Source organism: Rhinatrema bivittatum, chromosome 9 (assembly GCF_901001135.1).
Source record: "Rhinatrema bivittatum chromosome 9, aRhiBiv1.1, whole genome shotgun sequence".
Taxonomy (NCBI): domain Eukaryota; kingdom Metazoa; phylum Chordata; class Amphibia; order Gymnophiona; family Rhinatrematidae; genus Rhinatrema; species Rhinatrema bivittatum.
Window position 1 is genome coordinate 209988531 of NC_042623.1, and position 22801 is coordinate 210011331.

General features: G+C 44.3%; 1 protein-coding gene across 7 annotated transcripts in view; it reads right to left on the minus strand.

Annotated features, from left to right (window-relative positions):
- The window catches only part of LOC115098864 (glutathione hydrolase-like YwrD proenzyme), a 121403-nt gene extending 104436 nt beyond the window's left edge, over positions 1–16967 (minus strand). For 2 of the 7 annotated variants that reach the window (XM_029615904.1, XM_029615911.1), the window contains exons 1-6: positions 16304–16740; positions 16020–16210; positions 15082–15223; positions 12362–12515; positions 10009–10162; positions 5135–5341 (exon numbers count right to left, since the gene is read on the minus strand). In XM_029615904.1, the coding sequence (XP_029471764.1) occupies positions 5135–5341; positions 10009–10162; positions 12362–12515; positions 15082–15181 (615 nt within the window). In that variant the 5' untranslated portion in view covers positions 15182–15223; positions 16020–16210; positions 16304–16740. The other 5 variants (XM_029615907.1, XM_029615908.1, XM_029615909.1 and 2 more) reach the window with 5 other exon arrangements.
- Between the last annotated feature and the right edge of the window lie 5834 nt (positions 16968–22801).

Genomic DNA, 22801 nt, shown 5'->3' on the forward strand with positions numbered 1-22801 from the left:
CTTAATCATCAATACCGAAATTACCCTCTTAAACATAGTTACACCCATTACAATCCCATTTATACTACACATAACTACAACATACCTGCTCATTCACACGTTTCCAACTATCATACCCTTCTCCCTTCTTCCCTTTATCTCATATAATTTTTACGCTCTATTTCTCCCACTTCCCCTTCCTCCTCCCGTTCCCCTTCCCCCCCTTTTTCCCCTTTTCCCCCAAAACAATAAGCCCATGGTTCCAAACTTTTTATATTTTTAATAACCTTATATACTAGCATTCTGTCTAGTTATTACCAATTTTTATGTAAAGTTTAAAAATTCCATTTTATTTTGATTATTTTATTTTTGGTTTTAAATCTGTGAACCGTTTTTGATAAAATTTCTTTTTTAAAAAACGGTATATAAATACTTTTTAAATAAATAAATAAATAAATCATTCAGATGTGGATGCACCAGAATCCCACTGATACTACCACCATGACCTTCAATAAGGTTTGTGGCGCCATGGCCAAACTAAAGGGAAGAGCTTGGAAATGAAAATGTATCCCCAAAACCGCAAAGCAAAAGAACATCTGATGCGCCTCTCAAATCTATACCTCTGAAATGTCCAATAAGGTCAGGAATTCACTCCACCTGACAGCCAGAATGACTGACCAAGGTTTCCATCCAAAAGTGAATCACCCGAAGAGACCTGTTGACATACTACAAATTCAGAATGGGATAGAAGGAGCCCCTTTCTTGGGGACCACAAAGTAAATGGAATAACAGTCCAGACCCCTCTGGAGAGCTGGTACTGGGACCACCACCCTCAAATTGAAAAGTTGCACGAAAGTCACTGTTACTGCCTCCCATTTTGCCACTGAATGACAGGAGCAGACCATAAAGCATCTGCAACTGAACGAGAAAATTCTATAGCTTAGCCATCCTGAATGACCTCCATGATCCTGTGATCTGAGGTAATTTGGGCCCATCTCTGATAAAACCTTGACAGATGGCTGGCACCAGGGAATGGGCTCCCAAAACCTCACTAAGAAGCCTTGGAAGACCCAGCCACCAAAGGTCCATCCTTACTGCCTTCTCTTAGAGCAAAAAGTCTGAAACCTGTCAAATGGCCAATATTTCTAAGAATGAGAAGAAATGGAAGAACCCCTCAGATGAAACCTACATGAATCTTGGAGCCTACTGCGGGCCAACAGAGAGAGAGAAGAACTCAGAGACTGATCCTCCAACAATCTTGGAGTTGCCCCACACTTTGGCCATTTTCTCCAGATCTTTGCAAACAGCAGCTGCCCTTTAAAAATTAGTTAAGCTGGACTTAGAAATGGAATCTTCCAACCAATACTACAGACAAAGAAAATGCTGTGCCATGACAATGAATGCAGTGCCCCTGGCAGAAGCCCTAACTAAATCAAGGCATCAGCAAGGAAGGCAGCTTCAGGTTACAACTGAAGTGTCATCTACTTCCTCCTGCGCACACTGAGCCAGTTGCAAGCCAAACGTAGCTTCTATACAGCTACAGGCCACTAAGAAGGGCCATACTAGCAGCCTCAGAAGTCTGCTTTAAGATCGACTCAATTCTATCCTAAGTTACCTTGGGAAATTGTAATTTATCCCTCTGCTAAAGAGCTAGAGGGTAAAGCTTGGCCAATGCCTGATCACCTCTAAAACTCACTTTAGGAGATACTCATTCCAGATCAATCAGAACCTTAATTGCCTTATGCAACAAGAAGGATCTAGAAGGCCTCCTGATATAAATCAAAATGGGATCTTCTGCCAAGTTAGAGGTCTCCTCCTTTGACTCATCAGCAATATTCAGAGTTCTCAAGGATTGAGAAATCAATCTGGTCAGCTGTTCCCTATGGAACAGCCTAACTATTGAAGAACTATCCTCCCCTTCCGGAGGATATTCCCCTTCCTCCAAATCCCCCTCAGAAGGGACACCCAGAGGAATCCCTCAAGAGAGTCCTTCAAACCAGAACCAAAATCGTCCTCTAACCTCGTCTCTACTCCCTCTAGGTCTCTTCCTGCCTGAAGACCCCGAACCAAAAGGGGGCAGAAAAATCTGGAGCAGACCACAGGACCAAACTCCTTCCCATCTCAAAGACCTGATGAATGCACTTAAAGAACTCACCAGCCCAGGCAAAGGAGAAATCAAAGGGAAAAGAAGGGGAGAAGAAACCCTTCAAGGCCTCAGCCATCACAGGAGTCCCCGATGTTTCCCCCACAGACTGCTGAACAGGAGAGAAGGAGGATCCAAGTATCTTGCACCATCCTGTGGATCCAAGATAGTCACCACTCCTGAATCCAGAGGAAGGGGGGCCATCTGAGGCAGCAGCCCTAGCAGTACCCAGTAAACCCTGGAAGAGCAGCCATCACAAGCTCAAAGCTCCCTTGCTCAACCACACTCCCACGGCAAAGCCTGAGAGATCCTCCTGGCTGCATCTTCTTTAGGCTGCAGCTTGAACACAGTGCGGGCTTTTCCCTATGCTCAGAGGGAGCAGACATCTTTCCTGCCACCAACCCCTCCTGAGCTTTCTCACGGTCTTACAAAATTGCCCCGCCACCCAACACTGCTGCAGCCCGGGGAGAAAGAAGAAACTCAACAGCTACTCTCAAGATTGTGCTGTCTCCAATGCCAGCTGTCTTTTTTACTTTCTCAACTTTAATTGGCAGACAAGAACCTCTCAGTCTAATCCAAGGAGGAGGGTGGGGGGAAGAAACTCAAGGAGAAGATGGGCGAAGGAGAAGAGGTAGAAAGAGGAGAAAGGAGGGAGATCACTCAATCTTTAGAAAAAAAGTTATATCCTGGAAGCCTGCTTGCCAAGACCATGCTCTATAGAGAGATGGAGCACTAGGCTTTCACCACTGGAGTTGATCCAATCTCCTGTGGCAATGGTACTACTCAACTGAAGGAGGGAGCTTGCAGCTTTTATCTCAGGAGCCACCACCAAGATCCTCACCTTGATCAGTCTAGTCATGCCTCAGTCCAGAGAATGGGATATGAAATGTCCATTTTCTGGAGACAGAAAATACTGGCAGACTGAGGTCACTACAGAGGTAATTAAGGGGTGATGTCAGTGACCCTGTTATTCTCTGTCTCTATCTGCTGGTTGGTAGGCATAACCCATTTGTCTGGACTGGTCTGACTGGATGATGAGGAAGTGATCCATGTTAAAAAAAAAATGCAGTGTTTTTAATCCTTCTGCTTTGCCAATGCTCATTATGTCAGCATGTTCCCAGTGAGGTCAGGTGGCCAGGAGTTAGCATTCTCATATCATACAGGTTCTCAGTTTCAACCATAAAGGGACCATTATCTATTAATAGTTCTAATTATAGCTCAAAACCCCCATATTTGATGTTACACTTAATATTAGCCAAAAGCCCCAAAAGCAATCAATAACAAACAGTAGGCAAGTGAAACCTTCCTAAAGTTCCTTAACCATCAATACCTAGCAAGTACCATCCTGGTCAAGACTTTCTTTCCTCAATTCTGCTCTGTATCTGTTATGACCGTCGGTTGCAGACGGCTGCAACTGCTATTACTCACTGTGTGTTCTGCCTCTCTCTCTCTCCCCTGGGGAAACTCGCGGCTGTGGCCAGCCGCTTCCGTCGCTCACTGCTCCGTTCCAGGACTCCCCAGGGCGGCGAGGACGCCGCCGATCACCATGTCTCCTCTGGGCCTCCCTAGGTGCACGCACACGCTACATGGCCCCCCCCTTATGGATGCCTGGGCGGGGAACTCAGGGGCGTCTCCCCTTGATGACATCACTAGCCCTGGACTCTTAGGCTCCATCGGGGCCTGGACTTGGCAACGAGTTCCTTCCTTGCTGAATCCTGCTGATCGCTACGAACGCTGGTTCTGGTTCCTGCTCTTCCCGGCATGAGACACTCTTGGGTGCCCGCTCCTCGGGGGCCCTGCTCCTGTCTCTGGCTATCCGCCCTCGGAGGGCCCCACGCCTCGGACTCTGCTTATCAGCTCCCCCGCTCCTCGGGGTTCCTCCTGGAACCACTCTCCTCGCAAAGACCACTGGTGTACCCCACACTGCGGGCCACTATGCTCTACTCTGCTTTTGAAAATTCAACGTAGGGTGCCCTGCCCTGCGAGCCATTGCCTCGCTACTCTGCTTCGTGGAGACCAACATAGGTGTATCCCGCTCCACGGGCCATTGCCTTCATTCATGACTGTGTCGCGCCCCCCGCTCCTCGGGGTTGTGCCTTGTACATCCCAGTGACTACACCCCGCTCCCCGCTCCACAAAGTAACGTCCTGCAGCATCTCACAGACTGTACCGCTCTCCCCCGCTCCTCGAGTTAGTGTCCTCTCTCACTGCCAGAGATCCCTGGGCTTCCCCGCTCCTCGGATAAGCCTATGTCATACCTCCAGTGCTGACACGTTCCGTGGCTCCACCCCTGGGGAACCACTCTCTCTGCACTTCTCCATACTCAGCCTGCATCCTCGTGCCTCGGGGTCTGCCCATCTCCTTACCACTAGGGGGACCTATTCTGGCAATTGTATCCACATCCTTCTCTCCATACCCTCTGGGCTGTCTTACCCATTGCTGCTGACCTTTCCTCCCGAAGTTGAGGCCTGGTGGGGCTCCTCCCCATGGGCGGTACCATCTTTCACCTCGGGCCAAGGGTCCACTAACTCACGAGTTCTAACAGTATCCCTTTTTTATTTGTGCTGTATAGCATTTGTTGCTTCCACAATTGTGTCTAACTTTCCAAATTTCATAATCATACTTTGGTGTCATATTCTGATGTCTAGCTATAGCGATCGTGATAGCAGACAATTTAAGATTGCTTATAACTATGAAAAATACACATGAAATACAGAATTACTGTTTCTGAATTCTAAGAACAGGCATTTTTGTATGAGCAGTATTTTGCTTTGTTATTGTTTGTTTTAGTCAGTCAAACCAAGAGGAAACTTAAAAATGACCTTGCAAATATCATTTACTGAATGGATTTTGCTTTTTTTCACAGATTAATTTAAGTTCAAGAGTCTCATAAGAAAGAGAAAATTGCCCCATTTTAGCATCAAACTAATTGTGACTGCAGGTTATTTGTTTTCTTTTAATAAAAGGAGGAGGGGTCCAGCATCCTATAAATCTTCAAACATCCATCCCTACCTTAAAAGTTTCAGCTAAGAAAGGATTCCTGAAGATGTGTCCATGCCCAGGTGCCTCTCCGTGGATCAGCAGATCTTTTCCGTGGGGGTTACTAGGGATCTGAAGGACAGAGGCCTCCTTCTTCCAGTGGTAGGCAGTAATCTCAGATACCGGGAAGCCTTGCTCTGCCAAACTGATAGCAGGTTGCAGAATTTCTCCTATAGAAAACTGGATGGGATCGTTAGAAAACAAAAAAAACACCATGTAATATTTTTTAGAAACATATCTGTATTTATATAAGGTTTACTTTTCATTCGCAATAAATGCATGAACTGATAATAAAGCTGGTTTTTCTCTTATTATTTTTAAGATTTAGAGAGGCAAAAAAAAAGTGAAAGAAAAACAGCTACAGACAAGCCTGCTACATTCTGTAGAGAGGGATTATGGCACCTTGACAAATAAGCAGAAATTTAAAAAAAAAAAAGTTTTCTTTATTTTCTGCAAAGAAAGAAATAGTAATTCCAGACAATATGTGCAGAACGCTAGAAGAGAGAGAAGACAATTTTGTAGGGAGGAAACAGCAGCAGAAGCATACAAAATGTCAAACAAACTTAACCCGCTGATGGTTTAATTCTGCCAGATTTGGGGCTTAGATAACATTTTCCCCAGACATTTTATGACTTTGAGAAATTAAAACTAATCAGAACCTATTATTAAAAAAATGCAAATTAGATGCCCTATGTGTCTTGGGAAAAGCAAACACAGCCCCCCCTCCCCCCCATGGCATGGTTTTACCCCACACCATCTCAGAAATGCATACAATATTATCAGCTTAACTACAATATGCATGAACGGAAAGAAAGAGTACGAAATAAAAACAAAAGTATATAAAGTGATTCCTCTTTACTGGACTATCAGTACATTTCTAGCTGTTAAAAGCTAATAGTCTCTTGCTCAGATTAGACCAGAATGAGTAAAAGAGGCCTTTTAGAAGGCATTCCCATGATATTGTAAAGGGGAGGGGGAGGGGGCAGAGGAGGCAAGGTTTTATGGGTGATCAGAAGTAACAGGCAGTATAATTTTATGTCTCATTATGGGATAAGAAACCAAGGTCTCTGCTGAATCTTTTCTTGTCAGTTCAAAAGTTAGTCCAATAATAAAGGCACCACCTTATATATTTTTTTATTTTTTTTAACCTTTCTTTCCATGTATTCAAGTGGACTACCCACGGCAGCCACACTATTTTATCCAATATGTATGACAGACTCTCTGTTTTCAGAAATTCCTGAGAAGAGGGAACCCGCTGAACATGCAAGCCACAGCTCAAACCAAAGAAACGAAGAAAACGATAAAGCTTTACATTTTCAACCACTACATTGCCTCTTTTAAATGAGCTCAAAATGTCTTAGGTGGTCCTATTCCACAGGAATCAATAGGGAATGAATTTGAATTAAAAGAATAAAAACCTTTCATTCCTGGTGAATAAAAAAACAGCAAAAAATGATTAGGGAAGCTAAAAAAAAATGATAAGCAAGAGTTAAGAAAGGTTCACACATATATAGAAATGAGAAAAAGAAAATCTCATCCCCTTTGCACATTTGGTTAGCTCTTGTTGCCTTAGCACTAGCAATGCTGCATATCCTTTTACAACATAGGCATGTATGTTACTATTTTGAAGCTCTAATCTCCACTCTATCTCTCCTAGGGTAAGATGTCCAGACAGCTTGGAATGAACTACATAGAACAGCCTACCTAATAGGCAGATACAGTAAAGCACGGCCACAGTTACCCCGTTTCTAACCCGCTGTGTACTCACAATTTGGCCGCGTAAGTCTAACCCGCGATTCACTATCCTTTTTTTACCGATCCTTACCGCTTCTTGAATTCGACGCGTATCCCTTTCCGCCCGCGGCATGTATATAATATGTAAACGATCGGATTAGCTATTCCCTCCCATACAGTAACGTGCGCCCCGATTATCTCCTTTTTTACCTGCTATCTTGCCGCGTCTTTAACCTGCTAATTTACAACCTACCCTGACCCTGGCGTTAGTGTGGTGAACTTAGCCACCCAGTCCGAAACCAACCCAATCCACAGAAAAAAATGCTTCTCGCACTTAGCCTCCCAGTCCCAAACCAACCCAATCCAAGCGTCAGGCAAGCCCCAGCAGAGAGAGACGAAATTTCACAGTCCCAAACCAAACCAACCCAATCCAAGCCCCAGCAGAGACGAAATTTCACAGTCCCAAACCAAACCAACCCAATCCAAGCCCCAGCAGAGAGAGACGAAATTTCACAGTCCCAAACCAAACCAACCCAATCCAAGCCCCAGCAGAGAGAGACGAAACTTCCCCCAGCCCCCGCTCACCTGCCCTGGCCACGGCCACGCAAGCCCCCAGCAGCAGCAGTAGAAGGGCGTCCATGGGTGCCGGTCTCCCATGCGAGGCGGCTTCCAACAGCCCCGCCGGCGAAGATGAATACGCGCACGCCCCTACGTCCAATTTGGCTGTGACCTGGCGCATGCGCCTTCACTGCCTTGAGCGCCCAAATTGGACGTAGGGGCGTGCGCATATTCATCTTTGTCGGCAGGGCTGTTGGAAGCCGCCTCGCATGGGAGACCGGCAACCATGGACGCCCTTCTACTGCTGCTGCTGGGGGCTTGCGTGGCCGCGGCAGGTGAGAGGGGCTGGGGGAAGGTTTCGTCTCTCTCTGCTGGGGCTTGGATTGGGTTGGTTTGGGACTGTGAAAAGAAGAGGGCTCACTGCAACTATTTTTCCTATCTTTCAAAAAGTAAAAAAAGCTTTAAACATGACAAATCCCCTCCCATCTAAGAAATAATGGCCCAAAGTGAAGTTACACCTGTCTCAGGCAGAAGTAAATATATTTATGTCTGAAGGCTGCCAGAGAAGTATTAACATAGAATCTCCAGATTCTATGTTAATACTTAAGATAGACCTCCAGATTCCCCTCAAATTATACTCATCAGACAGACCGATTCGAGAAGCATATAAAGGCACCCTGCAACCCCCTACAACGAAATCTACTCGCCTATCATCAACCAAAGAACGAACCTTCTCTACAGCTGGCCCAGCCATCTGGAACAAGATGCCCACAGAACTCAGAATAGAACCATGCCCGCTTACCTTCCGTAAAAATCTTAAGACATGGCTCTTCATCCAGGCCTTCACTTAACCTACAGATCCAGCAATTCCTCACTAATTCAGACACTGACTCCTACCTAAACTCTCTGACAAGTGTAGCCTATACACTTATGCCTCTTCTCATCATATTATTGTATTATCTAACTTGTTCAGTTATGCCTTCTATCGCTCCGGCTATCCTAGCCCTCCAGGTTAATACCCCTTGTTATATGTAACTTTCATTTCTTGTTATATGGTTGACTTTGTTATTCCCCTCATGTTATTTGTAAACCGATCTGATATGAATTTCTTTCATGAAGGTCGGTATATAAAAATGTTAAATAAATAAAATAAATAAATAAATCTATGTTAGGATTTTGCCTGCCTCGCAGTCACATCCTACCCTGTTACTGCCTACACTGACGCCTCCCCACCAGCAAAGACCTCCAGTGAGCTTAGCCTCCAGCCTTGCAAAGCTCCTCCTCTCTGTCTATGCCATGCCCAAGTCTCAGCCGTATGTAAACCTCCCTTGCTACTGTATCCTTGCCTTTGCATGGTGTCACTCTTGGCTCCATGTCCTGGCCCCTGTTCCTTGTTTTGCTCTATGGCATTCTGGCCTTCCTGCTTTGTGGCCTTTAAGCCTTCTTACTACCTGCCTTGTCTTGTGGCCTTCCGGCCTTCATTCTCCTTGCTCCGCTTTGAGGCCTTCAGGCCTATTCTGTCTAGTATCCTGCCTTGAGGCCCTGCCTTGAGGCCTCAAGGGCCCTTGGCCTGTTCTGCCTTATATCCTGCCTTGTGGCCTCTCCAGGCCTTCCTATTTCCTAGTAGCCTACAGGCTTCCTGCCTTGTTGCCTTTGGGCTGCTATGTAATTTGTTCGGTATTATCCTTGTCTGCCTTGTCTAACTCCTGCCCTAGTCTGCCTTGTTTGGTCTTGTCCTTGGTTAGTCTTGTCATGCCCTGCCTGGAACAGACAGAACTGGCAGGGCATGACAAGACTTGCCTCTACCACAGTCCTGTCTTTATCTTGCCTTGCCTCAATCAGTGTCTTGTCTAGTTTCAGATCCTGCCCAGTATCCATTTCAGCCTTGTCTTGTCCTGCTTGCCTCATCAAGTCTTGCCTTCATCCTTGCCTCATCCTTCTAGCCTCGCCTGCTCAGCCTTGCCTGTCCAGCTGTGCCTCTCCGGCCTTGCCTAGCCTGTACGGACTCATATATACTGCCGCCGCAGAGACCTACCGCCCCCAGAACCCAAGGGCTCAACCTGCAGGGGAGGGGTCTGGCTAGGTGGAAGACCAGCCCTTATCTTGCCTTGAGTTCTGCTTTGCAATCCCGCCACACTCCAAGTGGGTTTCCCAGATGCCACAAACCTTGACACTATTGACCTTATGGGATCCTGCCAGGTACTTATCACCTGGATTGGTCACTGTTGGAAACAGGATACTGAGCTTAATGATCTGACCCAGTATGACAAGTTCTTATTATTCTTTAGTCCATATATAAAAGGTAGACACAGATGTTTTGAAAACAGATTGAAAGGTGGAAAATAGAAAACACTGCTTTTTTTGTTTGGCCCAGCAGCGTCTTCTGTACATTATTGTAAATGCTGTTATACGACCTGTAAGTTGTTTTTTATCCCGTCTCTCCCAAACAAACTAAAAACACAGAAGGAGAAGGGGACTTTGCAAGCTGAACAAAAGCACAGGAATGAATTTAAAGCATGCAGGGTCAGTGACACAGCTAAATAAAAATAGTTCACCTTTGCACTTCCATACAGAGATAACGCATCGCACCAGAGAGCTGCCGTGCCTGGCACAGTGACGTTGTGAGCATGGTGAAGAGGAGGAAGGTTGCTCTCATCGAAACCTTGCTGCTCCAGCAGATCAATGGTCAGTGCCTTGGGAGACCTGCCGCTGAAGAAAGCCAATGAAAGCGCACGGGTGAGCGCTGACGCAGTAGCAAGCATTAGGACGTGATTGGCTGGTAAGACAGAATGGGCTGCTGGTCACTCCTGTTCGTGCACACACCAGCCCTAATCCCAGTTACAGCAGGGACAATGCTGGGCTGGGGAGGAAAGGCGATCAATACATAACAACCCATTTCCCCGTTTGCTGTTTCTGGAAATTGCCTAGCAGGGACATGCAAGCCGTTCCATCTGGTTACGTGTTTAAGCAGTGAGGTTATGATGTTTTCTGGGGTTTGTCAGGGAGATAAGGACCAACAGCTTCCCTACTCGGGCCTTTATTTTCTAATTCTAAATGCCTGGCCTTACAACTTCAAAGACCAAAAGGAAAAACCTTTAAAGACAGTAGCACTTCACTGTCCGGTATTTTATTTCACGTAGAAAATAGAGAAATATCTTCGAGACAAGACAATACAAGCATCAGGGGAAAGCTGCTAGTAAACCCTATAGTGAACCTCTCTTAGGGCATCACTCAGCCAGTGAACTGATATTCATTTCAAATATTTTTACTATTGAGCGCATGTGCTTTTTGCAGGCAGTTACCAAAGTCATTTCCCAGTAACCCCTGTGATGGCTGAACCAGGACAGTAGCTTCAGAGGCCACTTCCAAAATGTCAAAAGACGATATTGCAGGGCTCCCTTAGCTGGGGGGGAGATTACTTCCAAGGCCCTTAGCATTGCTACCCTTAATTCCCCATTCATAGTCCTTGTAAACAGCAGTAATGAGAACAGCACAGATAAGGAAACACACTGGAGGCTTTGGTGGTTTCCAACAATACTTTTACTGATAGGTTGTAAGATGATAAAATAAAAGTCTTTACAGCTGTTCAACTCACTTCTCAATGGTACAGGTGCTTTTAAATAAATGTGTGACTTCTCACCGCCTTACTTAAGTTGAAGATGGAGAAGCCAATTAATGTAGTCCTCGTGCTGATGATTTCTTCCCTCTTATGGGTACAGGGCAAGTTGATTACTTCCCTCCCAATGCAGGTGAAATATCAAGGATGGAATTGGTGTTACACAGTCTTTTATCTCCTACCTCCTGCACTCTGTCTCCTTAATCTCCTCACAGCACCTGAATGGCACCAGCCCTTCTCCTCCTCTCCTTTTCAGTATCCAGACAATATGTCTGTAGCTCCTCCTTTCCAAACCTCCAGGAGATGTTCTTGGGCCCTTTTGTGGGACCATACAAACTCTTTTCTCCCCTCTCTAGGACGGCTGTAAGTCATCCGTCTCCACAGATCTTAGGGTCCTCTTACATGAAGGGAACCTCTCCCAGTAGCTGGTAGAGTAGAAAATAAATTAACTTAACTTAGTCCCTGATTAGTGGGAACTCACAAATCAGTGAACTGAAAAATAGGAAAAGAGGAGAAGAAGGGGGGGAATACGGTAGGGGGAAAAAAACGGATATTTTTTACAAAGAATTATTTTCTAGAGCCTTGGCCAGATCTAGAAGGAGAATAATTTCAGAGACATTATCAGTTAGGGAAGTCCAAGTTTGAGTGAATCATCCCTAGGCTGCCTTATAACTAGTAGGGGTGATGCACTCCGATCCGCAATGTGTAATGGGGTCAGAGAAAATTCTGATACTTTTACTGCTTACAATCGCACATGCCAAGAAGTTTCTCATTCAGAGACATTAAAAAAAATGCATAAACTGGTTTCTAGAACAAGGAAGCTAGATTTTTTTCTTTCATTTCTTCAGTTTACTAATTTTCAAAAATACCAGGACATTTTTTTGAAACCCTGATATGTTCAGTCTGCAGCATTTTTCTCAAAAAGCAAAAAAATTCAGTGAATATTGAACCTTGTCCTGAAAAGATGGACTGCTACTCCTAAGTCCTCCAGCCTTCATAGGAGAGGAGAGATGTTTAACTCTTATTTCTCAGCTGATGCTAGGGACAGCCTTCTGGAACTGTTATATCCTAAAGTTTGATTATAAGCTTGTCATACAGGGGAATTAATGAAGTGTGCCTAAATAACTCAGATGAAGCTATATTGTAATTTGATTAGAAATGTATAGAGTGCTTTCAGAGAGCAATGTGCAGCTAATATGAATACAGTAAAATGTTGCACAGAAGAAATTCAGACATTCCTGCCATTGTGAGTGCTTCACCGGGGTCCTCCCCATGTGGTTGGTTCGTCTTACCTTCCGTTGAGGCCATACACATGCTTAGTTTTTTTCTCATAATAGAGGCAAAAAGAGTCTCCCCCTAGGCCAGTGCTGAAAGGTTCAGTGACATTTAGCACCGCAGCTACAGCCACAGCAGCGTCTACGGCATTTCCGCCCATCTTTAAAATGTCTACAACACAGAAGCAAAGAATCCGGCTTTTTAAATCTGCACAAATCTTATCAGTGATTCAAGGCTCGTGACAATTCACTGAAACAAAGAGCCAGCATTCTCAGCGCTGGAGTTACTGGCATTCCTGCCCTCTGAGGCAGTCCTTGGTTTGGTTCCTACAAAATCAGTGCAACCCGGTTCAGTGCTTTCACTGAGGTGCACAAGCCATACGTGCCGTGAAGAGATTTATCCAAAGCAAAAGTTTGGATTTCTTAATCAGTCATATGTGGAGTCTTCTGGGCAACAAGTGAAATGTTCATAACGCATTGAAATTCTCTTGCATGAATGCCCCCTGGGAACCTTGAAAAAATGTGTCTACATTGCTTGTATCGTCAGTTCAAAGAAGACACAAAGACAAAAGCTGCTTGCTGTTTCACTCTAGCTCAAAACAGAAGTGTCACAGGCACTTGAACATAAGAAATTATTGGAACTCTACAATGCAATAAGCCAAAAAGCTACTGGGGGTTCTAACTGCTAAACCACATTAAAATCAGCCATTAATGCAGGTTACTGTAACGATTTTGATGTGGGTATTAACATTTGTCTTTACGCCTGATCTACTAAACCTCATTATGCAAATAAGATTTAGTATGGGGCTGTAGTGTGCACGTGTTTATCATTCTTAAACTGATCATGTATTATGTGTGTTAGTGATCCCTAACGATCCCATGTGGCTGGTTCCACTTCCCTGGACGCCCTCAACAGGCTCTTCATAGGGGGGCCTGTGGCCCCCACGTTCCTCCTCCATCCACCCTACATCAAGGCTTGGGCAATTCCCACCACAACTCCCAGTCAAAAACAAAGACCCAATGGGCCCAAATTTCCTCCTCCTCCGACAAACCCTTTGAGGGAGCTTCCTCATCAGGTGATCTTCCTCCCCCAAAAGCCTTCCGCTTCCAGTGTTCAGGGCATAGTAAAACATGAGGTTGGCCAGTACCTTTGAGACAGTAGGGAGCCATCCTCCCTCCTGCCTGGATCTTCTAGATAGTTACACCACAAATAAGAGAACTCAGAAACTTTCTCAAGTTATGTCAATATTCAATTTCCCATATTTATTCACGAAACATACACTTCTTAAAAGATCCTATCTAGACAATAATTCCTCTCTAGCACACTCATCCTTCCATACATCTATCATACACACCCATAAAAACAACATATTATAATGTGAATTCCATCCCCACAAATTTGATTACAATTCAAATAACAATGTAACATAGATTTTACAATATTATATAAATATAATTAATATTATTATATAACAATGCATTGGTTTGAAAATATCTATGTTTTCATTTGCTTATGTCACCACATCTAGGCTTTTCTTTGAATTCTCTCAATCACAGCGACATCGTCCATGGGACCTATCCCATGGATACCTATCCCATGGATATCCATGGGACCTATCCCATGGATAGGTCCCATGGACGATGTCGCTGTGATTGAGAGAATTCAAAGAAAAGCCTAGATGTGGTGACATAAGCAAATGAAAACATAGATATTTTCAAACCAATGCATTGTTATATAATAATATTAATTATATTTATATAATATTGTAAAATCTATGTTACATTGTTATTTGAATTGTAATCAAATTTGTGGGGATGGAATTCACATTATAATATGTTGTTTTTATGGGTGTGTATGATAGATGTATGGAAGGATGAGTGTGCTAGAGAGGAATTATTGTCTAGATAGGATCTTTTAAGAAGTGTATGTTTCGTGAATAAATATGGGAAATTGAATATTGACATAACTTGAGAAAGTTTCTGAGTTCTCTTATTTGTGGTGTAACTATTTGGTTAAGAGAACTGGTAGTTTAACAGTGCCCTCGGTGTAGTGTACCTTATGGATCTTCTAGATGCCAGGAGTGGCTGTCTCAGAAGGGGCTATGTTAGGGTGAAAAACTGGCCCCTTGTTTTTGAGTGGGGGAATGGGGAAGGGAAATCAAGTTTGTGTTTGCCTGCCTAGAGTAATGCAAAAACTACATCTAACCAGTCAGATTTTCAGGAAATCTGTAATGAGTACATATAAAATATATTACAAACCTATTGTTATGCAAAACTATCCTATGTCTACTGATGAAACAAATGCAGCCTATTGTTTTCTATGGGAAAAGGTTAATTAAGGTTGATGATGAGTTTAAGCATAGACCATTTGGGACCAGCGTCACATCAAGTTATTACATGACTACAGTCCACAAAGTACAGGCTAACTCAGCTCTGGTTTTGGCACTTTGTGTGGTCTTCTAGTTTTCTGAAGCAGCTCAGAAATACAACTATAAAATGTATGTATGCAAAGGGAAATACCAGACCTGATTTAAACCACCTCTTGTGACCTGGAACTATTTGATAACTCCTCTACAAAGCAGTGACACAGCCGGCTCCAGGAGAAACATCAAAATCAAACAAGAGGCACACTGTTACACATATCCGTAGAGAACACACTTAATTAAACCAAGAATTTCAAAGCATGTTGCCACTTTTAAAACTAGCTGCTCAGTTTAATAACAGAAGAAAGCAATTACCAAGGCCAATGTTTGTTGCAAGTGGTTGACTCGAAGCCACGCATCCTCCAGTACAGATGACAGGTGACCTTCGGGACTGGAACAAAAGACTGGAAGTCATCACAGACCACTGTATGGAAATCGTGTCTGTCTAATGCGAACGCTGTCATAAAAAGAAAAGTAAAATGACAAAAATATAGGACTGGTATAGAGATAACCCAATATAATAACCCAGGCATCTGCACAACTATAACTTTAAAATGACTCTGCCAAAGTAACTAAAGTTACATAAACAAGGGCTACACTTATTCTAAAGGAAATATACTTGCAAATAGTATACTGATACCTTGCATGCTGAACTATTATTTTAAAAAAACTCACAAAGTTATGATAAAGCTTTAACTCTTTAATACAACATCTTATACCCAGAGATGAACTGGATGGAGGCGTTCCTATTTCTGCCATGTTTCCTAAATGGATAGAAAAGGCCAGGTTTGAAAGCCTTGCAAGTCTGGGTTAGACACCTTCCAGCAACAGGCAAGGAAAAGACAAAATGAATATCTTGAATGTTAGATCTGGATGATCCATATATATACCCCACAGGATGAGGGAGGAATTCGGCGAGCAGCTGAGAAAATAAATCCCACTGCAACTGGCATGCCCAGTGCTGGCTGCATTCATGAGCCAAAGCTTGTGCAGCCCGAAACCGCAGGGTAAGCAGCAGAAAGAGAAAACGTGGAGCAGGATTGTCACACAAGCAAAGGGTGACAGATCACAGAGGTCAGTCAGCGACAGCCTCACAAGCACCGTCTGTTTGGCCCAGGGCCTGGGTTGGGTTCTTTATGGATTAAATTAATCGAAGTTATCGGAATCACCTCAGGAGCCTTAAAGGTTAAGCAGGATTTTGTATCTGTTCACCACCAAGAGTCCATAGAGGCGTAAATTAATTTCTGGCTCACCAGCACGGTATGCAGTTCATGCAGGGATGCTGGTAGCGAGAGGGAGGTCTTGTCAGGCTTCAGATCGGAGGGATTTCCGTTCACGAGGACTTCGTGCTTTAACAGTTGAGCGAGAGAGCAGACAGGTGCCGGGAGAAGCCGAGCAGATTCTGGGACCTCCCACCGCAGGCTGAAGTGCAGAGCCAGTGCAGCTGGGCAGAGACAGGAGAGGTGAATTAGAGTAAACCACTATCCAAAGGCAAAATGCTGCAAACACATAAAAAAAAAAAAGCCTGGGTCGTTACTTATTAGTGCAGCAGAGTGGACGGCTGCAGTTAATGTAGTACTACCAGGAAGGCAGCCAGAGATGCAGGTTTGCAGAATCCGGGTAAGAAGAGGAGCAAAGGGACAGAAATATGGAGATGAGCTGATCCCAACTCTGTGATCTGCGAACCATAAAAATCTGAGCCTTGTAACTTTCGATTTGCCTCGACTATTTCTGTCTGGCCTCGAGTTAATTAATGGTGAGATTCTGAAAATGCTGGCAGAGTGCTTGACTTTGAAATCGCCCCTGGAAAGGCAAACGCGTTTTCCGTAAAAGCTTTTCACGACTTCTGAGGCAGAGGACGCCCAGAGCCTCGGCTTTCTCGGCACCGTACAGACACAGCCCCGCAGCAGCCTGAGCACGGGGCGGAAGTGAAACCACGCGGTTTGCTCCCCTGCTACTTCCTGATACATGGCAAGCCCAAGGCGCCAAGAAAGATACCTGGAAACCCAGGAGTTGTGCTCAGTCTATAGCTGGGCCCTCTCTGGGCTTCCCTGGCCCTGTACTGCTCCAGCCCCCTCGCCTTTAGGCGGTTATGTTGGGGAGAGCTGGAGAAGGAAGCAGAGCTACAGAGAGCCCTACACAGAAACTGCGCGCCAAGGCTCTCGGGCGCAGGGAGGGGCAATCGATTTCTGTCGGCCCCCTTCTCCCTCTGCCCCACCAGTCTCCTTGCAGAAAGTCACGTTAATGCAAACCCCAGGAAAGAAATGAACCAATGGACTGTGGTGGCCATCCTAAGGGGCAAAAGTTTCCCTGCCTGCAGGTGGAGATTCCTAAGCCCCCTTTCCTGTGTGGTACTGCAAGCAAACAAAACATTCTCTGGTACAGAATGAAAGCAAAGTCAAGAATTGTGATGTAACATTTCTAAATTCTTACAAAAGGTCCAATTATTCCACTTCTCAGCATCAGGAAAAACCATTCCAAATGTGACCTTTTTTCCAGACCTGTACACATGACTATAGCCTGATTACAGCATACAGCCCGTTCCCTCACCAAATACAGAATAATTAGCCACAAATTACAAAGGGAAACATGGAAATCCCAAAACGCCAGCAGTATAATACTAGAGAAATAGAAACAATTGCATTTTCCCTATATTGGAAAAAAAATAGAAATATTCAGATACACATTTCCCAAAAATGACAGACAAAATCAAATTCTTTCCACTTCCTATCTCAGAGAAACAAGCCCAGGCCCCAGCAGTCTTGTTCCCCAGCCCCTCTCCCCTCCCAGTCAGACGTATATGCAATGGAATAATAAAGAAACAAAAATATCACCATTCCTCATAAAATAAAATCAAGAAATATAAATCAATCATAACAGTAAACCATAATAATGAAAAATAATAATTCAAAACAGATGACAAATGGATCATCTAATAAATACAATGAATAAGGGTAAACAAAAACTTTAAACATTTCTGAAAAATATTTTAAAAAGCAGACATATCGAATAACACCCAATAATTATAACTAATAAGAATAAAAAAGACACCCTCTCTATATCTGGGAAGGTTTGATTTCCACTCATCCTGAGATTGCCGTGGATTAGTGGAGGGGAGGGGGCCAGGTGTTCCGGGTTCAGACTGTGCACACTGGCATTCTGCCCAGGGGCTCTGACCTGGGGGGGACTAATCTCACTGAGGTCTACACTGGGGGGCTACCTGAGGGGTTTATCGTTTGCGAGCACACAGGACTACCTCGGGGGTTTACCCAATATAAACACATACAATTACTTGGATTATACCTGGGGGCTTGAACCCAAGAGTTTATTCCCTACACAAATAGCCACACACAATTACTGGGATTATACCTGGGGGCTTGAACCAAGGAGTTTATTCCCTACACAAATAGCCACACACAATTACTGGGATTATACCTGGGGGCTTGAAACTAAGGAGTTTATTCCCTACACAAATAGCTACACACAATTACTGGATTTATACCTGGGGGCTTGAACCCAGGAGCTTATTCCATACACAAATAGCCATACACAAACTTGGATTCAATACATCATGGTTCCAGGTACTTAGAAAAGTAAATTTATTTGAGCATTAGGAGGATAGAACAAATAAAATCAGATCATACAGAAGAAGTAATGGTAGATGATAACAATTGCTACATATATATAAAAAGCTAAGTGGAGAGATTAGGAGTATGGAAAAAGTTTTGCATATTGTATACCGACATCTGAATTAAGAAGGACGGTCTATTAGATACTTACGTTATGACGTGTTTTGTCTATCGTATTACCAGTCAGTTCGCATAGCTGAGCGACCGTTAATTTGACTATATGGCAATTGTTCACAATGTTTTTGTTTGTTCTTCATTCTGTTCACGCTGTGTATAAGTTGAAGGCTATCATGTGTCTTGACGTATCATTACTTAAATAAAAACTTACAAAAAAGCTTACGTTTCCGAAGGATCGGCCTATGCTATCATGTTTGGAGCGCATTCTCCCTCTCTCTCTCGCTGTTATTTCTCCTTATACACTAAATACTTGGGAAAGAACTGATATTCCCTCCCTCTGAGTTCTGATCAATCTCAGGCACAGCTGTATGGCCTTCACTCTCTCTCAGGCTTTAGTTAGTAGAAGTGAATTGCTTGCTTTCTCATCGTAGACCTACTGGAATAACTAAAATAAACACACTCTTGCCTGTTCATAAGCATTTCACAGAACAAAGCAATAAAAATGAGTTCACTCAGAAGTTGGCCTGTAGCCTTCAAACTAGTCTGTGTCTGGGTGAGAACTCTGAATGTACATGGCTCACCCTCCACACACATCCTCAGCCAAAGTAGCAAAAAATGACTCCAACAACAGGGGAGGAGGGAACACACAAATTTTCTCCTATCTCATATACACACACACTTTCATTCACACACACCTCTCTAACCTCTCATTCTCACTCCTTTCTTCCATTTCCTCACACCCCTTCCCTACTTTCCTTCCCTCTCAGGCACACCCCCTCACTGTCACTCACCATCTTCCCTTCCCTCTCGGTTACTCAATCCTCCCTCCCACGCACCTCTCCCCCCCCCCCCCCCCCCAGTCACTCACCATCCTCACTCATACCCGTTTCCTTCCTTCTCAGTCACAACCTGCCATATGACTCACCCCTTTCCTCCTCCCCCACCCAGTGGTCTTCATCTTTTTCCTGCCAAGGAAGCCCATTGGCAGGCATCTAGTGCCTCTTTCATATGCACAGGCTTTCACACACTTGCATGCTCCCTCTCTCATACACACAGGCTCACTCACACACACACATATATACTCCCTCTTTCTCATATGCACAGGCTCGCACACACAACACGCATACTCCTTTTCTCATATACACAGGCCGTCATACACACACACACACACACATGCATGCTTCCTCTCAAAGACACAGGCTCACGTACAAACACACATTTAGACAGCACCATGATTTCACAATGTTTTTGCCAAGCCAAGGGCAAAAGAAATGCTGTGTCAAGCGAAGAGAGTTTGTTTGATATTTTCCTGAGTATGATTTTCAGCACATGTGATGTTTGCCAACTAAAAGTTTTCTTTTTGTTCTCAGTTTGCTCTGTTGGGGTATTGCAAATCTCTTACTTAAATCAGTGCTATCTAAATGAAGACATTTAGTTAAATTTTGCTGGCTGCTTATTAACAGGCCGATACAGTTCACCTGCTCTCCCGCGGACTTTACTGTATCAGCCTGTGTGTATGTTATGTCAATTTTTATGAGTTAATTTGATTTCAATACATTTTTTTTTTAATTATTTTCATAATGAATTTTAACATATTCTTGGTCCATTCATGATTAGTTTTTGAACCACTGTTCCTTCTGAGTATCTTAAAGGAGGAGCATTTGTGTGAGCTGGTCGTCTTCCACTCTAATTTGCACTCTGATTTGTTAGTTCAGGTCTTTTTTGTAATGTTTGCAATTCTTTTTTATTAAATTTTGTCCTAATGAATATTGCTATTTCTTGCACTGGTTTATTCGATTCCTTTTCTCAGTGGTCCTGCTTTTTGTTTTGATCTTGTGCAATCCTTGCATTCACAGGAGGAACAAGGAGGGAACGCTCTCATTCACCCCAATGTAATAAACTAGGCTAGGCTATGCTATGCGTACAAATATATTTATTTATTTATTTAGCATTTTTATATACCGAAATTCTTGTAGCAAAGCTACAAATCAATTCGGTTTACATTTTAACATTAACAGGCATGTAAGAATGCAGTTACATAGAACAAGGAGAATTAAACTGGGATCAACAGGCGAGGTATCACCATAAACAAAAAAAAGTATGATATTTTTTGTGTAACAAGCTCAACAATAGCTAAACAAGTAAAGAAGCTAAACAATAGCTAAACATAGTTCAATTCGGAAAAACTGCGATTTGGGAAAGACTGCATGTAAGAATGATATCTGGAATTACAATATGGTTATAATCTGAGAGAGCCATTGAAGGATGGCAAGGGCGTGAATGGAGGGAGGTTATTGGTGTAGATTAAAAGCTTGTTCGAACAGCCAAGTTTTGAGTCTCTTTTTGAAGGTGATCGGACATTGTTCCTGTCGTAGTTCAGGGGGTAGTGAGTTCCATTGCTCAGGGCCCGATTTGGATAAAGATCGTTTGTTTAAAGAGGATTTGATGGTTGGGGCAATGAGGGTATTCCTGTAAGCTGTTCTCACCGGTCTATCGGGAATATGTAGTCTAAAAGGGATGTTGATCTCCAGTGGGATGAGCTTGTGGATTGATTTGTGAGTGATAGTAAGGATTTTGTAAGTAATTCTAAACTTGATTGGGAGCCAGTGTAGGTTTCTCAATATGGGGGTGATATGATCTCTTTTGTTGGTTTTAGTTAGAATTCTGGCTGTGGCGTTTTGGAGCATTTGTAGGGGTTTTATGGTGTTAGCTGGAAGTCCGAGTAGAAGGGAATTGCAATAGTCGATTTTTGAGAAAATTATGCAAATCAATGTGAAATTCTGTGCACCTTTTTGTGAGTAGGAACTCCCATTGCGGCAAGAACTCACACACACAAAACACGGGCACAGATTAAAGCTCCTCCAAGCAAATCTCATGTTAAGCAAGGCATTGGCTGTTACTCCTTATCCTGACAGGTGTGTAAGCTTTATGCGTGTTTCTTAACACTGGAAATTTAAGTCCTGGTCAGAGGTGGCATAACGTGTTTGGGTCTAGCTTTAGTGCATGGAACTAAACTTGGAGTTTTTGGTGTTGGGGGTTCTGTACTTGATATTTATGTGCATAAATCATGATGAGTATTTTGTGCACACAAATTTCATGAGCCGATTTCTACCTCCTGTCTCATGTTTTGAATGCACAACTCTTAAGAGCACAACGTATGTTCCTAAACCTTTGGAGTACAAATTTTGTGCTCCTAACATTTATGCACAGTACTTTACGTGCAGATGTCATTCTTTTTGCACAGAATTCATAAATCATGGTCTGTGCATATTAAACATAAGTTATACACTCTGTTCATTTTTTTGTGCATACCTTTAGGTTTACATGTTTTGTTTTGTTTTTAATTTCCAATGCGTTAGCATACAGTTAGCTTACTGCATCTTTTCTCTGCCTTCCCCTTCCCTCAGGATCTCCTCTCTGCCTCCCCCTTCCCTCAGCACCTCCCCTCTGCCTCCCCCTTTCCTCAGCATGTCCTCTCCGCCTCCCCCTTTCCTCAGCACCTCCCCTCTGCCTCCCCCTTTCCTCAGCACCTCCCCTCTGCCTCCCCCTTTCCTCAGCATCTCCTCTCTGCCTTCCCCCCCTTCCCTCAGCACCTTCCCTCTCTACCTCCCCCTTCCCTCAGCATCTTCTCTCTGTCTCCCCCTTCCCTCATCACTTCCCCTCTCTGACTTCCCCCTTCCCTCAGCACCGCCTCTTTGCCTCCCCCTTCCCTCAGCACCTCCCCTCTCTGCCTCCCCCTTCCCTCAGCACCTCCCCTCTCTGCCTCCCCCTTCCCTCAGCACCTCCCCTCTCTGGCTTCCCCCTTCCCTCTGCATCTCCTCTCTGCCTCCCCCCTTCCCTCTGCATCTCCTCTCTGCCTCCCCCATTTCCTCAGCATCTCCCCTCTCTGGCTTCCCCCTTCCCTCTGCATCTCCTCTCTGCCTCCCCCCCCCCCTTCCCTCAGCATCTGCTCTCTGCCTCCCCCATTTCCTCAGCATCTCCTTTCTGCCTCCCCCCTACTCCTCAGCACTTCCCCTCTCTGTCTCCCCCTTCTCTCAGCATTTCCCCTCTCTGCCTCCCACTTCCCTCATCACCTCCCGCCTCTGGCTTCCCCCTTCCCTCAGCACCTCCTCTTTGCCTCCCCCTTCCCTCCGCATCTCTTCTCTACCTCCCCCCTTAGCATCCCCTCTCTCTGCCTCCCCTCTTTCCTCAACACCTCCCCTCTCTGTATCCCCCTTCCCTCAGCACCTCCCCTCTTTCCTCAACACCTCCCCTCTCTGTATCCCCCTTCCCTCAGCACCTCCCCTCTC